The sequence below is a fragment of the Theobroma cacao genome, chromosome 4 (assembly GCF_053813885.1).
Source record: "Theobroma cacao isolate CCN51 chromosome 4, ASM5381388v1, whole genome shotgun sequence".
NCBI lineage: Eukaryota > Viridiplantae > Streptophyta > Magnoliopsida > Malvales > Malvaceae > Theobroma > Theobroma cacao.
In genome coordinates, this window is record NC_142642.1 from 33,717,442 (window position 1) to 33,731,284 (window position 13,843).

At 34.6% G+C, this 13,843-nt stretch overlaps 3 protein-coding genes across 5 annotated transcripts; all 3 read right to left on the reverse strand.

The window, feature by feature from the left end:
* Positions 1 to 14: 14 nt before the first annotated feature.
* LOC18602479 (protein FAR-RED ELONGATED HYPOCOTYL 3-like) lies at positions 15 to 3,993 on the reverse strand. 2 transcript variants are annotated; one of them, XM_007033873.3, is made up of 4 exons: positions 3,685 to 3,990; positions 2,148 to 2,704; positions 478 to 682; positions 15 to 384 (listed from the first exon to the last, which is right to left on the reverse strand). In XM_007033873.3, the coding sequence occupies exons 2-4, from the start codon at positions 2,694 to 2,696 to the stop codon at positions 374 to 376; spliced, it is 765 nt and encodes a 254-aa protein (XP_007033935.2). In that variant the 5' UTR covers positions 2,697 to 2,704; positions 3,685 to 3,990; the 3' UTR covers positions 15 to 373. The 2 variants fall into 2 exon arrangements, with proteins under 2 accessions (XP_007033935.2, XP_088662166.1); XM_088806040.1 differs by lacking the exon at positions 15 to 384 and having other exon boundaries at positions 464 to 682; positions 3,685 to 3,993.
* Positions 3,994 to 4,583: 590 nt separating this feature from the next.
* LOC18602480 (protein FAR1-RELATED SEQUENCE 5-like) lies at positions 4,584 to 7,949 on the reverse strand. Of its 2 annotated transcripts, none has more exons than XM_007033877.3 (4): positions 7,623 to 7,949; positions 6,488 to 7,039; positions 5,239 to 5,435; positions 4,584 to 4,863 (listed from the first exon to the last, which is right to left on the reverse strand). In XM_007033877.3, exons 2-3 carry the CDS (start codon positions 7,028 to 7,030, stop codon positions 5,244 to 5,246), a joined length of 735 nt encoding a protein of 244 aa, XP_007033939.2. In that variant the 5' UTR covers positions 7,031 to 7,039; positions 7,623 to 7,949; the 3' UTR covers positions 4,584 to 4,863; positions 5,239 to 5,243. The 2 variants fall into 2 exon arrangements, with proteins under 2 accessions (XP_007033939.2, XP_088661452.1); XM_088805326.1 differs by lacking the exon at positions 7,623 to 7,949 and adding an exon at positions 7,118 to 7,351.
* A 545-nt stretch (positions 7,950 to 8,494) lies between these two features.
* Positions 8,495 to 13,515, reverse strand: LOC18602481 (protein FAR1-RELATED SEQUENCE 1-like). Its single transcript, XM_088805327.1, has 3 exons — positions 13,358 to 13,515; positions 11,793 to 12,301; positions 8,495 to 8,922 (listed from the first exon to the last, which is right to left on the reverse strand). The coding sequence occupies exons 2-3, from the start codon at positions 12,282 to 12,284 to the stop codon at positions 8,716 to 8,718; spliced, it is 699 nt and encodes a 232-aa protein (XP_088661453.1). The 5' UTR covers positions 12,285 to 12,301; positions 13,358 to 13,515; the 3' UTR covers positions 8,495 to 8,715.
* Positions 13,516 to 13,843: the final 328 nt, after the last annotated feature.

Consider the following 13,843-nt stretch of genomic DNA (forward strand, 5'->3'; position numbering starts at 1 on the left):
CTGGCATTCGGAAGTTAATCAATTGGATTTTCCTTTTGCACTTGGTAACTTCTTAGATCATAAATGAAAATAAATATATATTACAAAAAGATCATGGACTAATTAATGGTGCAGTTATTCAAAAAGAGGGAAATTTTGTCTTTTCGTACGATTATATAATGCAATTTGCCGCGGTTGAAAAGCAGAAAAGGTCCCAATTCAAGCATGTTGGTAAATCAAGAAGAATTACATAGACAAATATAGCAATTTGCTAGAGTTGAGACCATAGATCAGACTTGATCTTGCACGGAGAGAGGAAAGGGGGAACCTTACAGCTTGTCCCAGTTTAATGATTGATGATTCAACACAAATCATAACTTAAGTTGAAAGATAATTAGCCGACTCCTGAAAACAATAATATGCAAAACCAACCCTAATCATCAGAAACCAGTAAATGAGAGGGATACAATGAAGTAAACTTTAACTATCTCCACTCACCATCTGAGACTGACTGTTCCTCCTCAATTTCTCTTATGCTTTGCACCATATCAGCAACTGTTTTTGATATATGTGCTGTGTGATTTTCCAAGTCTTTTAAGATCAAGTTCAATTGTTCTTCGTATGCGGCACACCGTCTTTTGCATTTTTGTCTCTCATTGTACAACTCAAGTGACAGCTCACGTATTCTCTTATCCTTCTCATCCTGCAAAAGAGAGGATTCTTGAACCATTACCAGGCACTGAGATCATAAAAAAGGTTACTCAACACTGGCAAAAGGTTTAAGTTTTAAACGTGCTCGATCCAGAACATTAGTGTGATAAAGATGTGGCAGACAATCACAATCATAACCAATGGCTCTTATTTTCAGAAGGCGATGCAGTAAGGACCAAGCTAGAAAAATGAGTTAAAATACAAGGATATGCAAGAGAGGAACCCATCACTAAGTAGAAAGCAGATCAACTCTACAATGATCTGGATCAACTCCAAGTATTTATATAAGACTTATTCTCACACGATTTCAAAAATATCTTAGGACTTGACCAATTGAGAAGTTAACTTCCTTACAAATACCAACAAAAATACCATGGTTATTTTCGAGCTGGAAAAAGTTGATATAAATAGCAAGAACACATTTGAGAAGTGCTTAAGGATGTTTCATTAGCAACAAATCTAGTTAGAAAATTTGACGGGAAAATCTACCAAAAAGGAAACTCAAAAAAATGGGTAACACAATTTAACAGTCCCACTGGTTAGTCTTTATTTATCAATGACATCAATATAACAAACATTTCCACTTAAACATTACCATCAGTCAAGCACTACATACATCTACTGGGGATTGATTTTCCACACCAACAATGAAAAGAGGACCAATATTCTCCATCAAAAAAAGTTTCTCCACTAAGCATTTAAATGAAGTTCTAAGGCGCCCCCTTGGTTTAACAATATCTTTTACTTTTCATCTCCAATTTTACTCTCAATATATATCCAGTGAGATAAATAACTAAATTCAAAATTTCCTGCTCTATACATTTTACGAAAAACTAAAAATCATAAACATTTGTCCAGTTTTCTAGAAAATTGGAAAACAATGGATCCCAATTTAGTTTTAACTTTAGTTCATTGATCAGTTATGGAGGAAAAGTGGAAATGGAAAAATATTTCTGAAATCAAATGTCCCCTGATGTTCGGTGATCTAGATTGAGCTTGAAATGCTGATAACATTTGAAAATAGCATCAGTTGGCAAAACCAGAGAGAAGTTTGATTCACTAGGTTTAATACCATGAATCAGCTCTACATCAGAATCTCCATCCATAATTAGGGTTAACTTACAATTTGATGTTGAAAATATTATGACAACTTCCCACAATGAAAATTATTCTAGTTATTTATGGGAAGAGAAAATAAAATAACTAAGCTTACCAGTTAGTAGCAACTCAATGTTAAAATCAATCCAATTTCAAGGCCTTAGATAGAGCTTTTAATTAGCAAGGGTCAAAGTTATAATGATTTGAACTGCGATGGCTCATTCACTGCAGGACCAGGTTTCTGGTTCCTGATAAAGGACCCATGATTCTTGCACATCTAAAAATATAGACCATAATTCAAAAATAATTTAAAAAGTTCATTCAGATATTATACTAAAAAAAATCAATCTCAAAAGTACCTCACCGACTAGATGCTTTCCAGATTCTCGCAACGGAACTTTGTTAGGACTCATCAGTTTATGGTTGTGCCCCTTAACAAATTTGGTGACAACCCACTTTGCTCCATCTCTTAGAGCTAGCCTTATCATTGCTTGGCAGCCCTCTCGGGTGATTGGTGGTGGGGGAAGAACTCTGTCTTTTCTGTATATATACTTCTTTGCTCGAAATCCTTCTTTAGAACAAACAAAATCTTGACCAATAACCTGATTGTTTACTCGTGATCGACGATTATGATGTATACGTACAGTAAATCCAGTCTGCCTGCCATAGGCAGCATAAAACTCTCGAGCTTCATCCCTTGAGTTGAATTCCATGCCCATGTATGGTTCCAATGCATCAGTAATATGGGAAAGACTACCACCAGACTGCTCTGCTAATTTCTCATCTTCACTGACACAAAAGTCCAAATTCTTCTGGAGAACATCTTCCATTTGTCCATGTTCTTCAGCTCTCACGTCTAAATCACTTTCATCTGAATCAAATTCTAGACTAGATTGGTTATCCATCATGCTTCCAACTGCAAGAATTTAAAATCATTCTTCATCCATTTCAAAGATGCTGATTAAACATAAAAGTTCAACAATGACATATAGGCTATAAATTTTTACATTACATAAAACACGAAATCAAATGTCCAATAAAGAAGAAGATCTTGTTTGAATAGTAAGGAGAAGGTTCTCAAATTTTTAGGTCCAAGATTCTAGTATCACCCAATTGTGGATTTCGTCCAACTTTATATTGGTTCTGGTCAATTGAATCAGTTATTGATTTTAGTCTATTGAATATATATGTGTTTGATTGTAATTGTAAAATCTATCAGTACATGTAACTTCGTTAAAAATATATCAATCTTCCATAAAAGACCGTACAGTTAATCTTTTATTGAGAAGCAAATTGAACAGTGTTATTTTGCAGCAAACCTATACCTGAACTAAGGGTGGTCAAGAATGGCATTTGACTGAATCATGCATGATATTCATGGACTTTCACATGGAAATTAAATTAGTTTCATGTTTTGCACAAAATGTTCAAGTATTTCGGATATTAACTAACTAGGAATCTAACTCCCTCAACAGTCTAACCCTAGCAGCCGGACAAGGGCGCATAAAATCCGGCCCTAGAGCTTCCCAGTCAGCCTTAGACTTGTCCTTCCTCATTGCACTGAAATCCCAAGAAAACGCAATGCGGAAAAGGAAAAGAAGTCGGAATCTGTCGAAAACGGGTCCTCCATCATCCCTTTCTACTCTATAATCGAATGATGCACATTGTAACCCAACACTAACAGTACAGACTGCTATTTCTTTCTAAAACTAAGTAAAGCTAAGGATACTAAGATCAAAAGCGATTAAAAAGTTTTTGACCCCTCTCATATAACTAAAATCAAACGGTAAAAGAAAGAAACATATTTGGTAGCAAAAACATAAGCACATATTGAAGAGAAATTAACGATAAGAGAGGGTAAAAAATGAAATAAAATAGCAATGTTGATGAACTCACTGGTACTTTGAAGAAAGCACTGGAAAATGGATACCCCTAAATCAATTCATCAAGCGATGTCAAGGATGCAAGAGCCATTTTTTTGGCAGTTCGAAGCTGTTCTGGTTTAACGCTTCTCGACAAGCTGTACAGAGGAGAGTACAGAGCAAGAACCTTAACCAAACTTCAGAAAGTAGAAAAGCAAAAGGCGAACGGCGATTGGTGCAAACTGACAATGGTTGTTCTATATTTTGGTGAATGACGTTTGGACCTCGTATGATTTCGGAATTGTTCGAGGAGCACCATGTAATTTTAGACCTAACCGTAGCCTTAAAAGAAGAATGACCTGTAATTTCAAAAATTATAAATGATAAAGTTCATTAATTTCAAAATATAATATGAGATCATTTAATGTTATCAATATTTAGATTAATTTAAAAATTGACCTAACTTTTGTTTTATAATAAGTAATGAAGATAAGAAAAGATTCAAATTCACACATAATTTTTTCTTCAGATTGTACTCAGTTACGAATGTTGTATTTCAAAATCTAAGCCGCCCCACGGGCTCAAACTCAAATCGGGACAAATTTCGTAAAAAATCAATTAAAAAATATATAAATTCGTATAAATTTTGCAATATATAAGTGAAGGTTATATCTCTTTTCTATTTTGACTCTTTCTACAAATCCAATACACTGAAGTTTAAATCATAGTAAAAGGAGGATACTATCTAAAAGGAACAAATGGAATTAAGTCCAGCTCCGTCGTTCAACTAATTCGCAAGAAAGTTGCGGCTCAACATATCCTCATAGTCTGCTTGACGAGCTAATAATGCATGCCGGTAATCTGATCAGAGGTTCCATGTTGGTGACATAATGCAGTAGGTTGCTTCTTCTGAAGCAAGGAATAGATAAGCAATGGAAAACGTAAATTTTGTATTAACATGAATATTCTTACATATACGAAGAACACAGATAATGAGCAGATTGGCAGCCATTAAGAAACTTGGAAAATGAAGGGAACAGATTAACAGCCATCAACGGCAGATTTTCTTTGGGGAAAGATCAACATCTGACTCAATAAAAGCGAGATGGAGGCCGTTATTTTTATCAGAGATGCATTGCCATCATCTCCCTGAAGAGCATTCAGTCACACAATTTGGTCTCTTCTGCAACAACTTCCATGGTCCAAGAATCAACTGAATAAGAAAGAAAAGTGTAAGCATCATAAATAAGCCTGCCATGCATAAATGATTAACTAACAAATTTCTCTCCAATTAAGCAACTAGAGATAAGTATAATGGCTGGAAGTAGCTATAATGACAACAAAGAGCATCTTTCCTTTTTCCTTTTTGGCTTTTATAAAGAATCCAAAAGAGTTCACTAAAAAAAAGCCATAAACAAGTTGAACATTTTCTTATTCCTTTGCATACAATTGCATACGAACAGATATGTGTGAGAGGAACCAACACAATTTATTTAATTCTCAAATGTAAACCCACAGTTGAAAGCTGACCTTATCGAATGTAAATGCAGTTGATTTTTTATATTAGAAGAGATGTTAGGAGACTCACCATAGTCAGAAAATGCGGTCTACGGATTCAAGTTCCCTCAGATTGCCGGATACCACATCAACTTTTAATGATAGCCGCTGAGTGTGTTCTTCAACATATTTTAGAACCATCTGAAGCTGCTCTAGATAAGCGGCTGATTTCTTTTTCTCACGATGCAGCTCTGTGGACAGTTCCCGAATTTTAAGATCTTTTTCATCCTGCAAACAGGAGCTAATGTATGTAAGGGCATACTGTAGCATTACATTTATTCAACAAATATGGTTAAAGAGGAGAAACTGCCAGTCTCATGAGAACATAATTCCAGGAAGCTTAGCTGTAAATGAATGGTCATATGTGGAACATAACCAAATTTCAGAATAATATGATATGGCCAAATAACCCATGACAAAAGGCCACAAAATTAAACAGCAGTTATAACCATATATAGATAGCTGATTGTTGCCAGTTTATGTCTGAAGTTTTCTTCCTTTCTGAGTTTCAAATCTTCAGTTGATTATCAAAGTAAAGCTACCATCCTAGAAACATTTCAGTTAATCACTTTTAAATTCATATACAGCAAAAACTCATTTTTGGACCTGGTGTTTTGTAGATTAATGAATTAAAATTTTCTGTAAAGTAAATGCTCTTCTGGTTTTTTCATATCTCTTCCCTCTCTCTGTTATGCCTGCTAATCTCTGCTGACTTCCTATTTCTCTAACTCTATTTCTTATTTCTTTCTAGTCTATATCTCTCTATTTTCATCTCTTTCATCTTCTGTCACCTTCTCTTTTGATTGCATCGAAAGTCAACCTAATTGCAGTAAGCCGAATTCAAGCCTGTTTACTTCAGATGGGCAGCAATTGAAACCTATATGTTCCTCAATCCACTAAATTGCCCATTTCAATCTGTAGCCTGTCTTTAATTGCAAGATAAAATTTCAATCAGATGTGTTTTTATTTCATTTAGGGACGGTCCGACGTACAGTTGTGCATGACAAAATTCTCCAACATATCTACATTCAAAAGGTTTTTAAACTAATACATAATTATGAATAATCTAAAATTATGTAACTCTACTGCAATATCAGAAAATAAATTTACAAGTAACCAGCTTTTTCATTCTAGTATGTGTAGTTGTAGAACTAACGTCATATCAAATAACAAGTTGTTAGGAATCATTTTGTTTACAACTTTAGAGAAGCAATATACTAATATTAGCAGGAAAATGCATAATAGGCATTATTTAACAGAATTACTAGCACTAGCCATACCTCACAAAATGCAATCCTATGTGACCTTCGAGGTGGTATTTTGCTTGGGTTCAGTTCATGATTGTGTTCTTTAATAAAACCATAAATAACCCACTTTCCCCCATCCTTTGCTGCTATCCTCAGCATTGCATTACATCCCTCTCTTGTGGCAGGCCGTGATGGGCACACTCTGTATTCTCTCTTTGTATATTTTTCTGCACGAAAACCTTCTTTTGAGCAAACAAACTCTCGGCCAATTATTGAGTTATCCTTAAGAGATCGACGTGTGCGATTATTCCGTATGGTGAAGCCCATACGCCGGCCATACATCTCATAAAACTCCCTAGCAGCCTCTGCTGACTCAAACTCCATGCCCGTGTATGGTTCTCCAGCTTCCAAAGTCATAGGAAAATTTTGATCCAATGGGTTAATCAAATTACCATTTCCATCCACATTACTATCTGACAACTCATCATCCAGCGTTTCATGGCCATCAAATGTTTCAGCCAGCCATTGTCTATAATTTCTGCTTGAGTTAAGTCCCTGACCAGAGGTGCTAGCCATCACAAACCTCTGAGAAACCAAACCAAGATCAGTCTAAAGCAAAATAACAGAACAGAAATCCAAAAATCATTCAACAATCCAACTTGCCTACTGTGAAAAGAAGCAATGGCAACAGTGTGCTATGACCAACAAGCCTAGACTCATCGAGTCAATGGGATTAGACAAGTAAGTTTCCATAGCTCTCCGAGATTGAATATGTCCTACAAGGAGAAGCAATTTGCTCCATTGCTCTAAATAATAAAAAGCCTCTAATAACTCAAAAATGATCAAATTACTTAATATGTGCAAATATAGAAGCTCAGTATTTCCCTCCCAAAAAAAAATCTTGATTTGTTTACTTATAATTACTCAACTAAGATTATGAAGAAAACCCAAAATTTACCAACTTTTTGCCTTACCTGTCCCAAACTGTAGGTGGGTTTTTTTTTTTTTTTTTTGGTTTTTGGGTTCTTTAACATGCCAATTTCTAATCAATGCCAAATAACAGAAACCCAACAAGCAGAAAAAAAAAATTCTGATACAATGGGAAAGCAAACAAAGTTAATAAAATCAGTGAAAATGAAAAAAAAAAAAAAAAAAAAAAGAAATTTACCTTGTGTTGGTACTAGGAGAGAGTTTCAATTATGACTAGAAAAAGCGTTAGAAATCGAAAATTACGAGCTGCCCAAAATGTGTAGGGGAAACAGCTAATGTTTCAGTAGGTGCAGCCAACATCCAAAATAGATTGGCGTTTACTCAGTTCCCCAAATTCAGAATTGAGAATTGAGATAGAAAGAAAAATGGCCAAATGGGTAATTGGATGTGTAAAGAAAAAGCTCAAGCGAGCGAAACTGGGAAATGGGGAGGTGAGAACTCAAACCAGGAAAATATAGAGCAGCAAAGCAAGGATAAAATGGTAATCGACATTCCTCTTAATAATACAACGTTTTGAATATCAAATGTAAATATTTTGACTTTGGGGTTTGACTTTGATGGGTTCTTAATGATATCAATTAATAAGTACAAAGGCGACAACTTGATGGGTTCTTAAACGTTAATTGTCACCTCTGTACATGCCACTGGAGAAACCTAACATGGCTATTATTTGTTGTGATACAATGTTTACTTGAAGCCGTCAGCTTTGATCTGTTTCCCAGCTTAGTTCTGCTTCTGCAGGCTCATCGCATCATAGACTTCTTATACGTATACACTACTTTGCTTCTGTTGTTGGATGCCATTGCTTCTTCTTTCCAGGACTACCGAAATTTTCTCATCAGTTCTTGGGGGACTCTGTTAGCTGAACCATTCGCACTTCAGCTTTATTCCGGAATATAGAAAAAAATTGATTCATCATTTGCCATGTGAACAACTCAGTTTAGGTAACCAAGGTAAGTTTAGGGTAGCATTTAGGTTTAACATATCCTAAATTACAGTCAAGATTCTATCTTGCAAATGATTAAACGTAGGAATTTGATTGCACAAATGTGAAAAGCTCAAGGACTATGGTCTCTTATATTTTGAACAAACAAAATGCTTAAGATCAAATCTTATAATACTGTTACAAAAAAAAAAAAGGCTACAACTTATTTACAGAACCTGGGACATGGAATGGTGTAGAGTCTCTAGCGATCTACAACAAAAATAATACAGTTGTGAGTATTTACTGACCCTTTCAGATATTATCAAGGGTAGAAAACTTATGAATGCTACAAATGACAACTATTATCTCTACATTCAAGCTCTCTGATATTTTGAACTGCACCTTCAACTGTTTTTGACAGGTGCTCAGTGTGTTCCTCAATGTAGTTCATAAATGCACATAGTTGTTCTCGACACGCCATTAACTCCTGGTTTGCATTAACCAGCTCAGAAGATAATTCCTGGATTTTCTTATCTTTGTCATCCTGCTGCATCTGAAAAACATGGTTGATTTATGTAAATCTCATAAACATTGAAAATTAAACTGATTTTACAAACACACTCATACACAGATACCGGTAATAGAATGTGCAGATCATGCAACCATTCAGTGGATAGAACATAGCAAGCTACAGTCTAAATACTGGTAATACTTCAAACTTTAAAAATAATTTAGAATGAAGAAATCTGATTGATCTATAAGGCAATTGTTCAATAAAACTAAACTAAGAGCTGATACAAAGGAGAAGCTATATGCTTTCGAACAACTCGGGTAGAAAGAAAAAGGCTCCTTATTCTTTGTGCCTTGCAGTGAAAGTTTTCTAGTTGAAGTGACATGCAAGATCTTTGATGATTTCATTGATGACTTATGGAGGAAAGGAACACTGGTACGGATACTAGACAGTACAACAGGGGAGATCAGTCTCCATCCTCAATAATAATAGGGAAAATAATCATAATTTATGCTCTAAAACTTCCAGGAAGAATTAGAAACTTTTGAAAACTCACAATTTTCCAAGTTAATAAAGTTAAGTACAAAGTTGTCAGTAAATGGACAATTTAAGTTAACCATTAGAAAAATTGCATCCTTAACAAATATAAATCTGTCTAAAAATGGCACTACATATGTCTTAAAAACACCTAACAGCGCCTAGGCATCCTTGTCTTTGGGAGCATAGTTGCAAAGCTAGATTATTGAGCACATCGTCTGCAGAGGCTAATTGAATAAGAAATCCATAATCAAAGGCCAAATCTATGGTCCCATTGGATTCATATTATCATAGTTGGAGAGGACTATGAGAACAAGCATAACAAATAACAATCCACAATTTGTAGTAGGCAATGGCTCCTTTTCACACTGATTATGAACTAAAAGGGGAGAATGGGGGTGGGGGCTTTCAAGATAACGTCTCTGGAGAAAGGGCAAACCTCTCTGGAAAGTTCTATAACTTGGTTGTCAATGCAGTTATTGTTCATGTTGGAAACTCAAATAACAGTCATGTACATTACATGTACAAAAGCTGCAAAAATATGTTACATTCTCGGTAGAGTTCGTTTGAACAACCACCGATTCTCAATGAAACATCAGACTTATCCACAAGTCAAATGCTAGGCACTTGATTCCAAATCGTCAGCGATAGGCAGAGCAAAAACATGAATGAATAGACACAACAAGATCCACCAAATCAAACAAAAAACATAGTAAGTGACCCTCATGAGACTTCAAAAGATGATGCACACACTTTTTTCTTTGACTGCAGAACGTTTAAGCTCATTTATTCCTACTGGCCTTGATATGAATAGAACTAACGAGCACTTCTCCATAAAACTAAGCAGAATAAGCAAGGCAATCGACAATTCACTGTCAACATACTTTTATATCATGATAAATCTCTACTCGATGCTATGTCACCCATAGTTTAACTTGTAAATTAGCATGAAGGTTTCCATGAAGGAATTCATGCAATATCTTGATTTTCAATTGGAACACCCACTATAAGGCTAAGTACAGCAGGAGTGAAACATGAGTGCAAGTTTAAAATAGGAGCACATGCATAAGAATGCTAAAATTTTTCTAAAAGAAAAGCACCTCACCTGTTTAAATTTATGGAGTACAAATTATATACCACAAGAAAATATGGTTTTTTATATCAGAACAATGCCATGGCCCATCGTCACTAAATCTGTCACTGTTGAGCTCATGTATAGATAGAAAAAAGACCATACTGATGAGGCAAAGACTTGTAGAATAGTAACAATAGCCTTAAGGATAGTATGAAGAATGAAGATTGAAGTAAAAAATATCAGCTAACAATGGCTAGCATTGCAATGCAGTGCAGCCTCTTTCAAAAGAGTAAACATATCTACACCAGACCTGTGATAAGGAGTTTGGAGTTCAGTGGGTAAGAAACATAGTGTTATACCATATTTGCAGCCAGTAATCGTCAAAGGATATCAACTAAACCCATTCTTTGTCCTTTTTCTTCTTTTGCATAAATATTTCAGATTAAACACAATTTTAATATGATTAAAACAAAACTAGTTGTGATGGAGAAGAAAAAAGAAGAATAGACTCAATAGGAACATGAAGAATTTGGAGACTAAATGTCAAAGTTCATGGATTCTCATGAACTAGGACATGAAACTTATTTACACTCGAAGCAATGAAGTGCCAACCAAGGATAGGAATCCTAAGATTAAGCTCATAAGGTAGCTTGCGGAGGTCCTGAAAATATTCAGTGGGAAGGTGCCAATAAGTTTATTGCAACATGTTATTGCCTGATCTCATTAAAGAAAAGCAGAAAGCCCTGGATGCCCTTGTTTTCAGACCAATAGAAACAATTGTGTTTCCAAAAGAGCGCTTCCTCTAGAACATATCACCTTGAAGCTACTTTTTTTCTTTTGAAGGTTCCTTTTCTTGTCATTTGCCTTCTAATTTTACTTGGAACTTCTTCCTCCAGTTAACCTGCTTCTGTCCCATAAATTTCATGCCCTATTAAATTGGCATCTAACATTTTCAAATTTAAGGCAATTTATGGGATACTGCAGGTTAAGTGTTGCTACGATTCAAGCACAATCTGCTGTCTCTCCAACAAAATGTCCAAGAGGTGGAACTTTTAGGTGTCAAGCAAGCTTAATACAGATATTATTCTTGATAAATTTTGAAAACTACTTGCACTTTAATAGATGTTAGATTTCAGTTCTCTCACTACTGCTAACCAGAGCTTCGTATATTTGCAAGGATAAAAAGTAACAACCTCAACTTGTGAAAAGTTTGTCATAGAGTATCATCTTCAGTAGTAAAAGCAGAACACTAGAAAAGACATCAGCCTAATTCTTTCAAACAAACATGAAGGAAACTTACAGGATTTGGTTGACCGTTTACTGAAGTAATTAATAGAGGATGAGTATGCTCCTTCACAAATTTTGAGATAACCCATCTCCCTGGTTTCTCTCTCTTCACTATCATCCTCGCCATGCATCCTTCTCGTTTGCTCTCTCGCTTTCGTATCTGAACACGTCCATTCTTTTGTCTGTTGAGATTAAAACCTTCTTTGTTACATGCAAGTCGACGATGGATGATTGATCCATCAAGCTCAGACTTACGGGACGAAATTATTCGTGTCAAAAATCCTACCCGCCTAGCATATTCATCATAGAAAGCTTTTGCAGCTTGTACAGATTCAAATAGCATACCCTCATGTGGTTCTTGGTTCAGGTTGAGTTCACATAAACCAGATTCATCTCCTGTACAACTTTCTGTAATTAGAAATGTTTCTTCTTTGTTTGTGTCAGCTTCACATACATCAGATTCACTTTCAATACAACTTTCTCTTATCACAATTTTATGATCCATAAGGTTCTCCTCTTCCACTGCCAACCCCGACAAAACAAGTTATCATATGCCAATAATCATGCACACAAACACAAACAATCATAGACACAGATAATGAGAAAGGCTGCTCGCAGAAAAATTAATAGTTTTATGGCATTCAGGAAGTGCCAGGTAATCAGCCATTTTGATAGTCTAGTTTCTTACATTATCAAGTAACAAGGTCTACAAATATTAATACAAGTGAATAGCACTATTTATACTTTTATATGGCCTAAGAAAAGGGTATAACATACAATGTTACTTGACATCATAAGCATAAACTCCAGAGAATTGTTGATAATAACAACTTAATTCACAAATCAACTGTTGTCCATCATCTCATGTTTTAACGATAATTAAGGCATAGAACCCTGAAATGAAACCATGCATTTTTGTAATTTTAATGTTTCTAAGAACACCTTATTAATTGGATAAACCACAAAAGGACATGCGCATGCATGGACATGCACATGCATAGGCAAGCCTGCACATACACTTACATGCATAATGCAAAATTTAACATAAAATTTTTCCTTTAGCTGCTTGGAAAGAGGGCAAAGAAAAGTGAAAAGCAAAAGAAACTTATATTAATTAAAAGATTTAATTTCTTATTTGATCGAACTAGCGAAGATTCTTCGCATTTTCTTTTTTTTTTTTTCATTTTTTCCTCTTTGGTTCTATCTGTGTAAAATCAACAAGAAATTTTCAATAACGTCTACTTTTCGTTCTTTTCCCACCGAACCCAACGGTACTTGTGTACTAGCAGCAGATAAAATATATATATATATATATATAAAGAGATCATTATGAACGAACAATTACTCCATTTAACTAAGTCAATCTTTTCAACTGGTACTTGACGAAAAGTCTGTTTTCTCGAGAATCAAACAGAGGGATACCACATGCATAACCATTAAAAACCCAAAATTACAAGGAACAATTAGAGAAAATGGAAAAAATAAATCGCCAAATCGAATTTAAAGACCCTAGAAAAGAACAGCAAACATGAAATAGTTACTATTTAAAAACAGAAAGGAATTAAAGAAAGAACTTACCTGATTTTTTTTTTCTTCCTATTTTTCGCTTGTTATTATTTGTTTTAGCGTGGCTGCCATTTTGAACAGAGATAAAGCGAATTTTCTTTTTCCTATTTTCATTTGTCTCTTTTAATGTTGTGCTTGTTTGTTTTTTCTTCTCAAAGCAGTACTTTATTTTTATTTTTAGGTACTTTTAAACATGAGATCACACATTAATCAATAAATAAATCAAATAAATTTTTTTATTGAAATATATTAATATTATTATTATTAAAAAAGACGGAAGCTTATTTTGAGGCTGGTATGAGCTTCAATCAGTAATTAAATTTATTAAAAATCTTAATTTACTAATAAATGTCTCCAATTTTTCAACAATTTACTATCTATAATAATTTGTTTGGTTATTTTAATTTCATTCTTTAATATAATAAAAGCTCGATAATAATGTTAACATAGGAACATTTGATCCAATAATATATATGTCTTTGTTCAAAAAATAAAATT